Source organism: Daktulosphaira vitifoliae, unplaced genomic scaffold (genome assembly GCF_025091365.1).
Source record: "Daktulosphaira vitifoliae isolate Bord-2020 unplaced genomic scaffold, ASM2509136v1 Scaffold_1, whole genome shotgun sequence".
Classification (NCBI taxonomy): domain Eukaryota; kingdom Metazoa; phylum Arthropoda; class Insecta; order Hemiptera; family Phylloxeridae; genus Daktulosphaira; species Daktulosphaira vitifoliae.
The window spans coordinates 45,270,176-45,283,765 of record NW_026099572.1 but is presented as its reverse complement, the minus strand read 5'-3'; the positions used below and the strand labels follow the sequence as shown (position 1 = coordinate 45,283,765).

At 25.7% G+C, this 13,590-nt stretch overlaps 2 protein-coding genes across 2 annotated transcripts in view; both read left to right on the top strand.

Moving 5' to 3' along the window:
• Positions 1–5,774, top strand: part of LOC126899228 (tetraspanin-2A) — a 48,935-nt gene extending 43,161 nt beyond the window's left edge. The window contains exons 3-5 of the mRNA XM_050673844.1: positions 76–252; positions 1,344–1,529; positions 4,728–5,774. Of these exons, the coding sequence (XP_050529801.1) occupies positions 76–252; positions 1,344–1,529; positions 4,728–4,802 (438 nt within the window). The 3' untranslated portion in view covers positions 4,803–5,774. The remainder of the gene's footprint in view (positions 1–75; positions 253–1,343; positions 1,530–4,727) is intronic.
• A 4,301-nt stretch (positions 5,775–10,075) lies between these two features.
• The window catches only part of LOC126899123 (protein O-mannosyl-transferase Tmtc3), a 35,477-nt gene continuing 31,962 nt past the window's right edge, over positions 10,076–13,590 (top strand). Inside the window, exons 1-3 of the mRNA XM_050673680.1 lie at positions 10,076–10,544; positions 12,924–13,126; positions 13,233–13,369. Coding sequence (XP_050529637.1) covers positions 12,941–13,126; positions 13,233–13,369 — 323 coding nt within the window. The 5' untranslated portion in view covers positions 10,076–10,544; positions 12,924–12,940. The remainder of the gene's footprint in view (positions 10,545–12,923; positions 13,127–13,232; positions 13,370–13,590) is intronic.

Below are 13,590 nucleotides of genomic sequence, written 5' to 3'. Positions count from 1 at the left end.
TGGTAATTTAATGTTTATTAAAGTTGTTGTCCGAGAGAATTTATTTAATAATAATAAATATATTACTTTTTTTAGAATGCTGGCGTTCACTTTTTTTCATTTTTCCTTCTGATGTTGGGCTCTGGATTTTTACTTGAAAATACTACCATTGGATCATCTGTTGTTCCAGAAATCAAAGATAGAATGAAGGAAATGATGCTGAACTCCCACATCGACTCTGTGGGGTATATGTTAAATATGATTCAAGAATCGGTAAACCAAAATGTTTTAAATTTAACGAGATGTTTTAATTTATTTAGCGAATATTAAAAATTCCAACACAATAAAACTTCAATATATTATTTTTTTTAATTACATATTTGCAACACATTTTTAATTAAATTTTTCTTCTCTGATTTGCAAAAAAATGTCATAAATTAACAAGAGTTTAAATTTTCTAGAATAATTATAATTTATTTCTTTAAAGATAAATATATAGTTAAGTTCTATAAATAATATTTTTTCATGGCAATATATTAATAATAATTACTATATAAAGCATTATATATTTATTGACAAAAAATATAGTTATACGAAAGATAATTCAATCAAAATGAAACATTAGTTTTAAGTAATAAAAATCAAAAGTAAAAATGTAGCGAAACAAATGAAATAATGTGAAATGCTTGAAATAGATGTCAATATAAATCACAAATCGTACAAGTAGGTATCATTAACTTTGTATAGTGCTCACATATTGCAGTATTATAAATCTTAAAAAGGAAAGGATCTTCTATCTTTATTGAGTGAATGATAAAAATCCATTTGACAAATTGTTGTAAATAAATATCGTGTCTTTGTTCTGTACAATTGCGTAGGGTATTATGTAGCATGAAATTATTTTTTTATTCTAAATAAAATTGTGTTTCCATTCAACCCTAAATCCGACGTCTATATAGTTCGAAGTTATTTTCATTTTGTATACATTGTTGTCGTTAACCGTTGTATTATATCCGTGTTGTTCCACGTTGAATTGAGTACAAAATAAACAGGAAACTAAAAAAGAAATACATAAAACTTGACATAGCAAAAAAACCTCAAACATATAGTGATAAGTCGCTTTAAAATCTGACAGCAAACATCACCGTGGCGCATGACCTAAGGTAGCTTTTTTTTACATAGAATTCTCCAGTCTTACAGTATATTATTATACTAGCAGTAACATTTTACATTTATTTTCATATTGAAAGACATCGAGCAGGTTTAATAATTCTTCTTTTTATTAAATCTGTATGAAAAATGAAATGTATCAAATTTTGGGCACAAGTCTCATAATATAACTTTTATGTATTTTGATATTTTAGATAGGATGTTGTGGAGCTGATGGTCCAAATGATTATATATCACTAAGAAGACCTTTGCCATCCCAATGCAGGGACACCGTAACTGGCAACGCTTTCTTTTATGGATGTGCAGAAGAGATGACATGGTTTTTGGAGGATAAATCTCGATGGATAACCAATTTAGCCATGTCAATTGCTGCTTTAGAGGTAATTCTTCTTTGTTTTTGTTCAAATATGCAGTGTTATGCCTTATGAAAGATGAAAGTAAAATGTATAGTGACCTTCTAAGACCTTTTTTAAAGACATTTGCTTAGTACGACCTTTTTACAAAAGACATCAAACCTTTTGTTCGTCGTATATGGCAGACGACCTGGTGGCTGTCGCTAACAAAAAGACCCTTTGTATGGAACTTTCAATACATTGGCCACATTGAACGTGATTATATCGATCCGTGTTTTTTTTATTTACATATAAAGTACATAATGCTTTTTGTACACCTATTATGACGATCAATTTTTCACAATGAAAATCAATTTTTATTAATAAAATCTATCAAACATTAAGTAAAAATTAGATGAAATCTACTTCACTAAAATAATCAAAGTTTTTTAGTATAAATTAAGTAAGAAATATATAAATGCAAGGAAAACGGTTTTTTGATACTTAAACTTCTGCATATTTGAAGTTAGCATGGGAGCTGTGAAATAGAAGTGTAAGCAAATTTTCAACATGCACAATACGTCAAAAGATCACAAATTGTATCTAGTCGAAAACGTTGTACTCAAAAATTGAAAAAATTTTCCTTGTTCACCATAAATAGGAGAAATCTCCAAAAAAATTACAAATTTTAAAATCGCCAATTTTCAATATTTTTTCAATCTTTTAGATAGCATAAAATTGATTCACCATCAATTATAATAATTATTATTTGTATAATTTTATCTAAAATGTCGCATACGAATTTAAAATCTGAAAAAAAGTATGGTTCTTTAGGATAATTTTTAAAATTTTCATTTTCTAAATGGTTAAGCTTAAAAAAACAACACGTAGTATATATTGTGGTACTAAATATTACTAGAAGTTCGTCATATATCATACGTTCAATTGCCATCTTACTATAATAGATCAATACATGTACATATTTCAATGATCAGTTCACCATGGCTATATTGTAGTAAGGGTATAACATTTCTAAATTTTCTCTGCCATACAGACTATTTATAAATTTTTAACCATCCAAAACGTCTGATTACATGTAATTTGATTTGATTTATTTTTATGTTGATTATTGTTATTATTTCATCATCCAAATATTGTGTGTTTTTAACTTCCAATAATTGAATTTGACCAATGAAAAAAATTTGTAAAAAAATTGATGATAAAAATAAAGTTAAAGTGTTCGTAACTATATCGATATTTATGCGTCACAATTTTAATACTTCTAATTACTTTGATTATACTAAAAATTTTGTAAAAAATGTTGGATTTAATATTTTAAAGTTATTTTTTAATGACACATGTTCCATAAATAGTTTTATTTACTTAACTTAATGAGTATTTTTATGTTTAAATGAACTAATACATTATTTTAAGTGTACTGAATTTTTTGATCAAATTACAGTTTCTAAAGTATCTAATTTATGTTCGATTTTTTTTTTATTTTTAATTTGGTTCTAAAATTATAAACACAATTCAATTTTTAAATTATATTACTCTCAAAAATATAAAAAATTAATTATATTAACTTTATTATGCTATAACTTTTTGAAAAATGTATGGATCAATAATATATAAAAATCTTTCATCCGACTAACTATTTAAATCGGACCATTTCCCTATATACGAGGGTAGGGTGAGTTAAAATCTAAGAAATGCATATAGAAAGTTACTAATATAAATAAAGAGTATAAAATAATATCTGATATCAATCAATTCTACTACGATTAACTGTAATTTATTAAATTATTACTGCCAATAAACCAGTAATTTTTTTTTGTATATTTTTATGTAATTAGTTAATTAAATCCATTATTATTTTAACTTCGATGCAAAACTGAGAAGTAATACCTTCTCAGCATTGACGCGTTTTTTTTTTTGCCTGTTACCACTTTTTTTCAGCTCTTACCGAACCGATTTCTTTCAAGGATACGTCAAAAGATCACAAATCAGATATTCCGCTGTCTCCAAGTATGATTGAAAGATATTATCAGCAGTCTTGATTGTAGTATAGGGGTTAGAAGGTTTGTTCATCGTTCATGTTAAATAAACTAAGAAGATTATTATAATTTACAACACAATTTTTTCATGAGAAATAGTATTTATATACATCTTTCATTCGACATACAGACATACAAGTCTGTAGATATCTTTTAACGTATCATTGAAAGTAATCGGTTCGGTGAGAGCTGAGAAAAATCTGTAACAGACACAAAAAATAAAAAACACATCATAGTAAAACTAATACTTTCTCAGCTTCGTACCAAAGCTAAAATTAATATATAATTAACTCATATATTTTAACTTAAAAATTAAGTTCAACACTAAATATTCTGCCAAAAACATGTAAATTATAATAATCTTCTTAGTTTATTTAACATGAACGATAAACAAATTCTCTAACTCCTATACTACAATCAGGACTACTGGTAATATCATTCAATCAGACTTGAAGACAGCGGGATATCTGATTATTAATCAAATAATATACGTGATTCGTTAGGCTTCACTCTATATACGTTTTATATTTATAAAATATAAAAGGAATTTGATGTAATAAAGAAAGGCTAGCGGACTACAGTTAGTACATAAGTTTTAAACGCAAAATCTTTAATCAAATTATCAAAATGTTTTACGTCGCAAATGATTTTAACTTCATTTTCAAATGATAAAAGTAATATTTTTAGTACTGAATACTTAGTAAATTAGTTTTAATTTTTAATTTAAATCTTATTATATCTAAATGCAGTTTAGAAAACTATTTGAGTCATTTCTAATTAAATATGTTTTGATTAAACAAATAAATATTAAATGTCTACTATAGATAGATTAATGACAAATGTGTTGATCATTTTTCGAAATAAGAAGTTTAACTGTAACTTAATTATATAAACAGGAATGAAACTAAAGTTTATAGAGTTTTGGACTAAACTACACCAACTTAACTGAAAGAAACGATTGTATCTATATTTTAAAACGATTATAAATATTTATGATGTAATTCTTAAACCAAATAAACTTATGTTAAAACTTTTCATCATATTATTGCATTAACAATATGGTATAAAAATTAGTATTACTGATATTATTTTTTTCAATTTTAATTTGACGGTACATTTTGTTAAATTCAAAAAACTTACAATTACTAATTATAAAATAAATACTTTAAAAATATTACCTTTTTTTCAGATGTTAATTACTGTCTTAAGTCAAATTTTGGTGAGAGCATTGCAAAAAGAAGAAAAGTTTAACTATAGACGATAAAATTTCATTAATTTTTTTTCAATTTGTTTTTGTATGAGTGAAATAGTAAATCAATGAAAGACATACCAATTTATCCATAATTTTGGTTGTTTCAAATTTACAAAAATTAAATACCTTACAGATTTTTAAAAATCTGTTCATTAATATTGTACAAAATACTTTTGGCGAATCAATTTGAAAAGAAAAATAATAATTTTCAGCAATTCCTCAGATCTTAAAACGAATTATATGTTATTTATTTACATATCATGAATTGCAATAAATTAAATATCCCCGTGATTACCTTTTTTTTAAAAGCAACCAATAGAACAATAGAATTTTCTTGTAAAACCTAATCGAAGAATGTAACTTTTATATAAGTAAGTTAAATATCCAAATAATTTTTTTTTTTTTAATGAATTATATATACTTTGATCTTAATCATTAATAATAATATTATTATTGTAATATTATATAATAATATATAATAGCCGTTATATTATTATAGCAATTATAAAAATTAAATAAAAGACTACCCATAATATGATATTTATGTACGATAAATCTTTAGTAATAATACATTAGTATAATTTTAATTTTAATGTATTAGCATTTATTGTTTATTTATTATTTAATTTTCTATTGATTGTATTATTTTAGTTTGTTTTTATCACTTCATTTTTAATTATTTCCATCTCATAAGTAATGTTTTTACAATCTATTGTTCATTAGGCTTTAAATATAAAATAATATAATAACATAATATAATGTCTATAATAATAACAAAAATATTTTTTTATTTATGTAGACCAAATAATAATGATTTCAGAACATATTTTTGCAAACAATAATACTGATAATTGATTAAATAATTTGCTGTAAAATAAGACTTTTCTTTTTTGTGTGTATGTTACTGGACACGATGATTTCGTTCTTACTGGGTTCCATTTGCTGTAAGATACATCAAAAGATTATAAAACGTATTTAATTGAAGCTATCAATGTTATAATTTTAAAAAATCCCCTCTATTCTCGCAATAAAGGGAAAAATTACAAATTTTATAAAATAGTTAATATTGATATTTTTAGTTTTTTTTTTAGTTTCGTTGCGAAGCTAAGAAAGTATTAGTTTTACTATGATGTGTTTTTTATTTTTTGTGTCTGTTACCATTTTTTCTCAGTTCTCACCGAACCGATTACTTTCAACGATACGTCAAAAGATCAGAAATCGTATCTAGTCAAAAATATTACCTTCAAAAATTGAAAAAATTTCCCTCGTTCCTCATAAATGGGTGATATCTCCAAAAAAATTACAAATTTAAAAATCACTAATTTTCGAATTTTTTTACTTAAAACTACCATAACTTTTTTAGAAATGACCGAATCAATATAATTTTTTTTATAGATACCTTAGGTATTTACCTATCATTTGGTATACTTTTGTGAACATTTGACTCTTTCCCATCCCACAGGTAGGGATTCAAAATGACAACTTTTTCAACTTAACTCTTAAAAGTGTTCCGGAAACTCTGACATTTATATATATATATTAAATTAAAGCTAATGTAATGCACTTTATTATGGAAAATAAAAATTGGACTTCATTTGGTCTTAAGATGAAAATAGTTACCGAATGCTGTTTTTGTGTGAAAATTCTCGATTTTATATTTTACATTTTTTACTTTGTAATGCTTTAACTTATTTAAAGTATATGGATCAATAAAAAATTTTTATGAGTAATAATATTTATATCCCTCTTTCAAACAACATACTTTATCTTAATTAGGATATAAATAAGAAAATAGCAGATCATGTAGCTTTTGGAATAATCCAACAATTTTTTTAAATTAAACACTATCTAAAGATTAGCATCGAAGCGTTTTATATGATTGTGATTTTAATCACTGTCAGATACCATTATACTTGACCCAACTATGCCACGTCACCACTGTGCCGTGACTTCCTTGTGCTGGGTTTTTTGTTATACTTTTCCGTTATTCATTTACTTTAAAGTAATTGATGTAATGATGTAGCACAATCTTTTTTATATTCAAAATTTTAAATAGTGAAAAATAAATTTAACAATTTCTTTCTTATAATTCTTAGTACGCCAAAAATATAATTGAATATCAATTGTTTATTATATCCTTAATTATAGTGGGGTATCATAATTCATACATAAAAAAAATGACTAGTCCAAAACTAATATTTAAACTACGATAAATGTAGCATTTGGTTGTTTATGGTGAAATTTATAGCAAACAATTTGTTGCTTCTATCAGTGTACAAAACGTGTAGTAAGTACGTGAAAACTATTTATCTTAACACAGAAAAAGAAAAATTTTAATCATTCAAACCAAAACTCGGACTTTACATGTTTCCTAGAAAAGAAGTATGTGAAATTATGGCAGCTGCATGACCGAAACAGATTGACGCTCGAATTGTTGTTAATCCGGCAACAGGGATGATTTACACGAGCAGCCGACTTGCCTTGAAATGAAAACTCTACAACCACCAACCCTATAAACTCCCCTCGTCCAGTAGCTCACCAGCAGCTATTTCGTCTTTCTCCACTACTGCCAAGGATGAAAAATCACGTTTTGATCCCAAGCTAGGGATTTGAAACCCCACACAGACGTTACCCCTACTCTCCCATTACCTATTACTCTCCCTGGAGAACTTCAAGCAGGGAGCTTAATGACCTTGGAATTAGTGTCGTTGTAGATAAAAATACCTAAAAGCCCGTTATTAATTACATCATCAAAACCCACTCGAAATTGAACTAGCTACATGAAGGCCACGCATAAGTGTTGTTAAAATAAAAATGATCGTACGTTCACGTATAAGGAAAAATTCAATCAAAACACTTGTGGCAATATTTTTTTTAAATATCATTAACTCTTTTACTACTTATATATTTGAAAATTGTTATGTATTGTTAGGAAAAACTTCTTTATACGTTCCTTTTAGTTGCAACATTTCATACTAACTTCAATGTTTCAATCACATCATTAGTAAATGTTTCCATCATAATAAATAACACTCTGTTTTATTTTTAAAAATCAATTACGTATTATTAATATTTTAATATACTATTTTAAAGAGTGTGTTATATTAACTTTTAAGGTAACATAAAAAAAAATGTACAAAACATGGAAATGATCTTTCTTATCAAAAAATATGAGCAATTGACAAATTTTATAATCATGATAACAATGATTATTGTTCAAATTAATTATTAACCTATTAAAAACAACAAATACTTGTCCGATGGTTTTAATATAATAAAATGTCAATTGTTCAATTGAATACATATAAATATTAAATAAAAGTATTAACTACTAACTTTTTTTATTAAATAATATCTTTACATTTATATGTTAAGACATTATTCAGTATTGGCTTTTTTTTTATTCGAGTAAAAAAGTAACTTTGTAAATAAATTCTTTTATTTTTGAACACAAATCTTAAACTATCAAAGTGTATAGATGACAACACATAAGATGAAATATACCAATACATTTACTATGAACATCTTTTAACCCAACAACTGAATAAAACATTTTCGTTCAAGATCAAGATTTATTACTGGATACCAACAAGCTTCAGATCCATAGAGCTGTGATCTTGAGATTTCAATAAGAATTTAAACAACTCTATTATGTTGATTCTGTCCCCGTTTAAGCTTCTTTTCGATGTATTTTTTTATAGCCCAAATGCTTCTTGGCATTAATGTTTATCACAAATATTCTCAATTAAATTGTTTTTTTATTATTATTTATTAAATTAATAATACAAAATGAAATTGTAGAAGATAAGGTTTCTGAAAAAATGATATTTAAATAAAATAAAATAAATCTATAACCTTGTAAGCAATTTGTTCTTAAATATTTTAAAATAAATAAAATTTTGCAAAAAAAAAAAAGTTAACTCAAGTTTTCTTTATAAAGTTTATATCTATGTAAAACGTGTGTGTTTATATTTTTTATTTCTATGACAGATAGAAAAAATAATCTCAATGTAGTTTTTATAATATTTTATCACCATAGAAACCATTTTTGTCATTGTAGATCATATTGTTTGCGTGTATGTGGTAGACTGTAGTTAATACTCGTTTGTCATCAGGGCTACTAATATATTTTACCACTTTCACATGTTTTTGGTCAATCACAAGTCACAACCCATGTCCATTATTCTCTCATGACAGTACATTTAATTGAGTACTCGTAGTTTGTACGTTAGGCGGATGTACAGTCTTTTAGTTTCTGTTTTTCCATCGATTTTTAATTGGACGTCCGCTGGATTTGTTCGTAGAACGACGAAGACTAATAGTTTTAGGGCTAGAGCAATTTTAGGACGCTGTCAGATCGAGAAGAGTTAATCTAAGGACAAAACTGCAAGTCTTGCGTACGTGTGTTATGTGAATGGACAGGAGAAAAATAATGGAATAGAAAATAATTTAAGTGGAGAAATTGTCAAACTTTTATTTTTCCTTGTTCCTTCTATACCTGTAAACTCAAACATCATGAGTATTACGCAATACAATTGAAATATAACAATACAATGACACGTTTTCATCCCGTTCCTGTTCTTTTCTATCAATTACTTGTCTATTGGTTTTATTGGACCTATTGTTTCCCGTAGAAAACTTATTATAAGTATAATTGAATTTTAGGGATCTAATATATTTTTTAAATGAATCATTCTTATAGGTATAAAATAATAACATAAATGAATTGATAATTTCAATCTAAGTTTTAACTTTATTAGAAAAAAGATTAGTTGAAAAAAAAACAAAAATATCTAAAATTTAGTAATAGATGCTCAACAAATAGTTATTTAGATATTTGTTAGTAGAATTCTATTGAGGCTTACAGAAAACATTTAATTAAAAAATTAACATTGACTACATTTGAAATTAATTCAATTGTTCAATTCAAAATTATAACGATATATTAAAATAACAAAATGATTATATTAATTAAGAACATGCACTTTTGAATATATTTTCCATGTAAATCTAAAAGTACATTACATTTAATGGTAAGAACAGTTTAAATAATCGTAACTTAATGCAATAATATCTCATCTTTATTATTTAACGAATGGGAAACCAATTGATTGTTTTAATTTACATAAGCTATCGGCATGACATAGAGTCGAACAACCTAAATAATACCAATGAGCTACATCGGATCACATCGGTTACGATCGTAACGCGCCGGCGTTTTGCCTGGTCGATCGAATCAAAACACCCGGCAGACGGCGACGCATGCTACAGCGCACGATACCGAGACTTCAAGCGAACAGTCCGCTGGCAAGCCCCACCACCGTTGGGTCTATCAACGATGATTTCGCTGCTGCTAGTAATACCGTACCGTTACCGCGACCGCAGTTATACCACCGTGATAACAAAACATTTTGGTAACGCAAAATCGTAATTTTATTAAGGAATTGTTTTTGTTGTCGTTTTAATTCGATTGCGATTAATATTTTCAATGTAATCGTTAGTTTTTCGAGTAATTTTTTTTTTGAAAAATAAAAACCAAACGAAAATTTGATGATTTGCGTGTAGTGATCATTCGCGTTTATAGGCTAACTTTAAAATACGTGAAAAACATTTAAATCAATCGATGTTAATTTTTTGATAATATAAAGTAATAAACTTAGTGTACTGATTCATTTACATAAGTGTCATTTTAAAAATTGACAAAAAAGTCTTCAAACATCATGCAAATGTGAATTTAATCACCTTATCAAAAACGTAAGTGTGATAAGAATGTTATTTCCCTAGTTTTTATTAAGAAAAATATTTTTGCTTAAAAAACAATGATTTTAAGTGTGATTATTTTAAACGATTATAAGCTAATTTAAATATTCAATTTAGGGCGCTTTTAATGAAGTGTTTTATTAAAAATGATGTAATTATAGTTATATAGTCATAATTGTTAATCATAATCTATTCCAATACTGAAAACTTACACTACATTAAATAAAACATTAATTTGTTTAGGAAAATATCGTACGGATATTCCAATATGGTACATTTTTATAATACAACTAAAATATAAATAATATAATGATTCCATTCAAGTGATTCTTTTAACGATAACAACTCGATTTCTCTTAAAATATTTAGTTTTTTGAAATTTTTTTTTTTTTTAATTTTCTTAAATACATACGTATTTCATTTTATCTGTTATAAAATATTTTTAGATTCATCTCTTATATCTTATAAGGATGTCAACTTTATTGTTTTAAATAGCAACATACATATTTAACTAGTTTTTAATAGGAAATAATATATTTAAGAAAATTACTGATAGATAAAAACTTATAGATCAGTCCCAGAAGCTTCGCATCGAAGTTAAAAAAATTACAGTTACATTTTAAATCAGCGTTCGATAATTAGTTTTTGAGATGGTTCAAATAATAGCTACTAAATAGATTGTATGCAATCTTAAATCAACAGTGACTTGATTCAAAAATTATATAATTTTGTTGAAATAATCTCCCTACTACAAAAATGATCACGTATAAAGAAATGAAAAATAATTTAATAACTTACAAATAATTAATTCTTGTGTCATAGAAAATTTTATATATTCAAAAAATCAATAATTTTTTAAATATTGATAATGATTACGAGACTGAATGATAACAAAATAAAATAAAATTGCTTTATATATTTGACATTAATAACTAGGACTCATATAGCAATTGAAAGTGTTATTTTAAGGGTTATAATAAACACAGAAAAATATTATTTATAACGCTTTAATATGCATAAAAAAAGTCGAAGTATTTAAAAAAGAGATTTTAACTTATATTTTATAAAAATATTTTACATTTTCAATTTATATAATTTTTTTAAATTTAAAATAATTTAAAAAATTTTTGCAATTTTAGATTACTTTTCATAATATCTTCTTTTATTATTTAAGTTAGATGTATATGTATATTTTATAAGTTAGTAAGTATTGAGTATCAACGTAAATAGCCAAGTGGAAGTATACATGTGTCTTTAATACCCAAATATTTTTCCTATTTCTACTCGCACATTAATTATTTATAACATTTTTACCCAAACATACTATGAAAAAAAATTATTATATACTTTTTATATGCTTCATAGCATATAACAAAATATTAAATTTTAAAAACGTTACGCTCTTTTTACTGCTAAAATAAGATTAGTTAAAAAGCTGATATAAATTTTAAATCAGCGGCCTTTAAATCAATAGGAAAATTTCTAGATTTGTTTGTCTTAAATTATTAAATATTTGTTAAGAGAAGCCACTTGATTTCAGACCACTTTGTCCTGTAGCAATGAAGTTAATATGCCAATATGCTTTGTATCTGGAATTTTTTCTTGTTACAATATTTGAAAAAAAAATAGAGTTTTATATGTTTTGACTTCCCAGAAACTTTTCTCTATAACTGTACTAAAGTAACGGTAAATACCAAAAATAAGCGAAATAACACTTAAACCTTGAAATATACAAAATTATGCAACATAAAATTTCGTATTTAGCTTATTGGTTTGCTAAGAAAAAAATTATAGCGTAGGTATTCCTAAAAACTTAAAAAAATATAAAAAATATGCAAATGTTATGAGCTCTGTTAATAACGAAACATTTTTAATAAAATATTATAGACTTTCAGGACATTGCAAACAAAAAAGTTAATATAAAAAAGGCCGTAATGCAGTATCGTCGTCTATTTACTTTGGAATTTCCTGTATTTTTTAGTTTCCGGGGCACAACATTAAGATAATAGTAGTCACTAGGAAAATTTTACATTTTGATAGTAAAAAAATTTAGTTACTAAACGAGAAATTAATATTTTCCAATATCACGCAAACTTTTCTAAGGTTAATGTTTTCCAAGAACTCTTTCGTAAAAATAAAAGGGAATTTCTAAAATTTTTAAATATATGCAATTTAGTCTGCTTTAAAGACCGTACTTCTATAAAAAATTTAACGAGATGTTACGCTCTGTGTACGTTCAGATTTATTTTCGCATATAAAAATATTCTCTCTAGATGGTTACTTACTAATATTTTACTACTGTACATAACTTGATGGTAGGTTCTAATTTATTAAGTACACTGGTTATTAAATTCGATTTTTTTGTATTTACAGAATCAAATTTCAACATAATGGCTTCAAAGTTAGCTATGTCGTCAGTTATATTTCTGACGTGCATAGTATGTTACTACAATAGTTTGTACTGTGATTTTGTATTTGATGATATCAGTGCAATCAAAGACAATCGAGATTTGAAACCACAAACTCCTATTTGGAATTTGTTTTATAATGACTTTTGGGGCACGCCTATGCATAAGGTTCGTACCTAATAGAAATATTTAAAGAAAATACAGACTTTTAGCTTAACAATCTATTTTGTTGGTAATCGTAATTACAATAAAATGATTATATTTTTTTTTACAGGAACAAAGTCATAAGTCTTACAGACCTTTGACCGTTCTTACATTTAGGTGGAACTATATGATCCATCAATTAGATCCTATGGGATACCATTTGGTGAACATATTACTTCACGCAATAACCAGCGTGCTCTATTATAGGTAAGTTAATGTATCCAAATGTATCATTTGTTTGTTTTTGTACGTGTTTTACTCGATTAAGATGTTGGGTACAAAACATATTAGTTTCATGTCATTCATTTCTTCAGTAATTAAAGAAACTATGTTACAATTTATCCGTTCTCCACCAAACAAATCTTCAAATCGTGTTAACTGCTACAACTTTGTTTTCGCATGTGTGAACCTAGTTGTATAACTGTATA